This window comes from Charadrius vociferus, unplaced genomic scaffold (assembly GCF_000708025.1).
Source record: "Charadrius vociferus isolate BGI_N301 unplaced genomic scaffold, ASM70802v2 scaffold478, whole genome shotgun sequence".
Classification (NCBI taxonomy): Eukaryota; Metazoa; Chordata; class Aves; order Charadriiformes; family Charadriidae; genus Charadrius; species Charadrius vociferus.
In genome coordinates, this window is record NW_009650063.1 from 688,113 (window position 1) to 691,111 (window position 2,999).

General features: G+C 42.6%; 1 protein-coding gene across 1 annotated transcript in view; it reads left to right on the forward strand.

Moving 5' to 3' along the window:
• Positions 1–691: 691 nt before the first annotated feature.
• IRF2 (interferon regulatory factor 2) overlaps positions 692–2,999 on the forward strand; it is a 24,627-nt gene continuing 22,319 nt past the window's right edge. The window contains exon 1 of the mRNA XM_009891779.1: positions 692–784. Within this exon, the coding sequence (XP_009890081.1) occupies positions 692–784 (93 nt within the window). The remainder of the gene's footprint in view (positions 785–2,999) is intronic.

The window sequence follows — 2,999 nt, forward strand, 5'->3', positions numbered from 1 at the left end:
AGCTGAGTGGGCTGTACAGCACTTAATTCCTAGCTAAGCAGTACCGAAACATAAAATAACAGCTAAAAAATCAGTGACCAGGTTGATCAGAGAAAGCTGGAGGGAGGAGGTTAAACTACTCAGCCAGAGCCAAAGTGGTCTGCGAAATTGCTGTGATGTAAAATGTATTTTTCATAATTTTAGTCAAGTTTATAGGATAGACACAGCTGTTTGAAAGCACTCTCATTAGCAGGTGCCTCGTTTTAGCTAGTACAGTGATGCCTCCTGCACGTGAATTGTTTTAGTTACATCTTTTTTTATCGGCAAAAAAAGGTCTTGTGCAAATGCAGATCTGTGGGCCAAAAAGAGGTCTCTTCAGGAGCATAATTGTTTTTCTTTGTGGCCTCTGTTATCCCACCTGTATTAGCAGACAAGCTTTTGCCAATATGATGTGTCTTCTTCAGGTGAAGGTTTTCCTAGTCCAGGTGTATCAGAAGAGTGTTTTCTGTCATAGAGAAGGCTTTGTCGTGTCAGTTGCTCTTAGGGGAGGCTCCCGCAGAGATCCAAAGTCACTCTTATAATTGCTTGATGCCTGCAAAGCTGCCTACAAAGTCTGTACTGTGCAGAGATGGGGGAGCTGCCTGGGAATTCTGTCTGGAAAACAGGTAACCTTGTCCCTTGTTCCCTGCAGCTCCGTCCCGGGTGGGTGACAATGCCTGTCGAAAGGATGCGGATGCGCCCCTGGCTGGAAGAGCAAATCAACTCTAACACGATACCAGGGCTGAAATGGCTAAATAAGGAACCTGTTTCTCCGGCCTTCCCTGCCAGATCTGAGGCGCCCTGCTTTGGCCTGGTGGATTTGTGGCTCCTCTGAAAGCATTTTCCAACTCTTTGTTGTTGGAATGATCGTTTCTGGAGGCTCCACTAGGTTGGTGGGTTTTTTTTAAGCTGGGAACAGATTGCTCACCAAGTAGTGTCAGAGGGATGTTAACAAAATGCTCTCCTGAGGTGGAAGGCTATATTCTGTGTTAGACTGTGGCTTGATGCAATGATCTCCTGTTTCAGACTTGTGTGACTTCTCTGATACTTTTCAACCTGGGAGAAAACGGGGTAACTTTTCCCCTGACAGATCCAAACCTAATATTCCCTGCCCTCAGCTCTTACTGAGAGCTCTAGGCACTTTGAGAGCACAAGCATGGGCTCCAAAATGTCAGTGCCTGATTTGTTGGGGTTTTTTTTTAAATTGGCTCTATAAAACCAAGGAGTGTATTTGAGACTTTGAACAGTAATAAACCCTGGAAATATTGCATGTGTTCTGCAGTGTGCAAGAAAGTAATTCGGCACACTGAAAAGCGTGAAACAGTTTTGGCTCCAGAGGCTGCTTCGTGATCAAAATGGGTGGAAATGCACAAAGTCAGCTGCAGAAACATAGGTGCTGCCACTCTGGTTAAGACACTAACCCAATTAGTCTGGTATCCTCCCTGTAGCAGTAGTTGCGGTACTCACGTGTCCATTTTTAAAGCTGAAGAATGGCAATTAAGATTACTACTTTTTATTTCAGCTTGCAAAGCTAGAAATGCTTGTGATGATAAAATTATCAAGAGCCCTTTAAATTACAGCTACGCATTTTGTTTCTCAGGAACTTCCTGCATCAGTGACTCTCGCATGCTGTGGCTGGGTAAATAAATATTGCTTTATCCATTCCCTGGTTAGCTGCCCTGTGAATTTGAGTAGGTCCTTGTTCTTGCATAATGGGGTCACAGCTGAAGAGGAGGAAGAGACTAGTTTTTACTGTTGTCTTTGTAATTTGAATCCTACATTCAGGTCCCTACGGATTCTTCTCCTTGAGTATATCTACTTTGGTGTCAGGTCTCTCCTGCTGACAGTCCATCTCTGCCATTCTTTGCTGGGCATTTCTGCCCAATCCTGAAGTAATTTCTCTGCACAGTATTTCAGATTTGAGCATATTACTCTTAAGTATAATGTCATCTGTAGTTTTTGTTCACGTATTCTTCTTCGGTACATTTCAGGAATGTACTCGCCTCCTTTGCAGTGTGAAAACACTGCCACTGTGCTAAGGGCTTCGTTCTTCCAAGTTCAGTCCACCAACTCATAAAGGCAGTTTGCAAGGCATTTTGGGTTGTTTAATGTTTCCAGCCCTCTGATCATGTTGTTACAGCGGATTTTGCCTTGTGCTTCTGGCATAAACTGTTTGCATGCAAGAGTCGGTAGGAGATTTTGTCCTTAGTTAGTGTATTCTATATTGACCAAGGCTTGTCTCACAAATAAAGTGTTTTGAAGTGGATTTTTTTTTTCTAAAACAAAACCCTGGCTCTACCAGAAGGAGGATACCAGGCTAAGTGGCCTGCCTTGAGGTTTATTAAACTCTGATTCCCCACTTCTGCCCTCTGATTGGGCATCATTCTGGGTTGTCTTTATTGTGCTCAACAAGTTAATTGCACTTCTGAGCATTTCTGTTTAAAAATGTGTAAACATTCATTCCAACAATGAATCATTAAACCAGAAATATTTCTATTTTTACTGTAAATCCTGACCATAAACAAAGCCATGCATGGAATCAATGATACAGCATCATGTGTGTCGCAGCCTGTTCTGTACCCATGGAATTGACTCTGGAGGCTGTAGGATTTTGGGATTTGTATATTTTAGTCGGAGTTTGGCAAAGGACAGTTCATGCTATAGAAAAGAAGATGGGTCAGATTAGCAAGAGAATTGCATTCCTCTGTGTGCACAGCTTTTAAGGAAATAAGATTTAAATACTACGGAAACAAATGCCATTCTGGGTTTGTCATTGGCTGTCTCTTCTTGGGGAATTTTTCCAGGCTGAGAAGGGAATTAAACCTCTCTCAGTTGAGAATGACAAATCAGGTATGGCTGATTTACCTAATTCCTTCCCCTACTGTCAGTTGATCATGTTGTACCTCCTGCTTTGTGTTTACCTCCAGAACAGACTCCTCTCTGTAGGACTTAAAAAATAAATACTCGTGTAGTACCTTCCT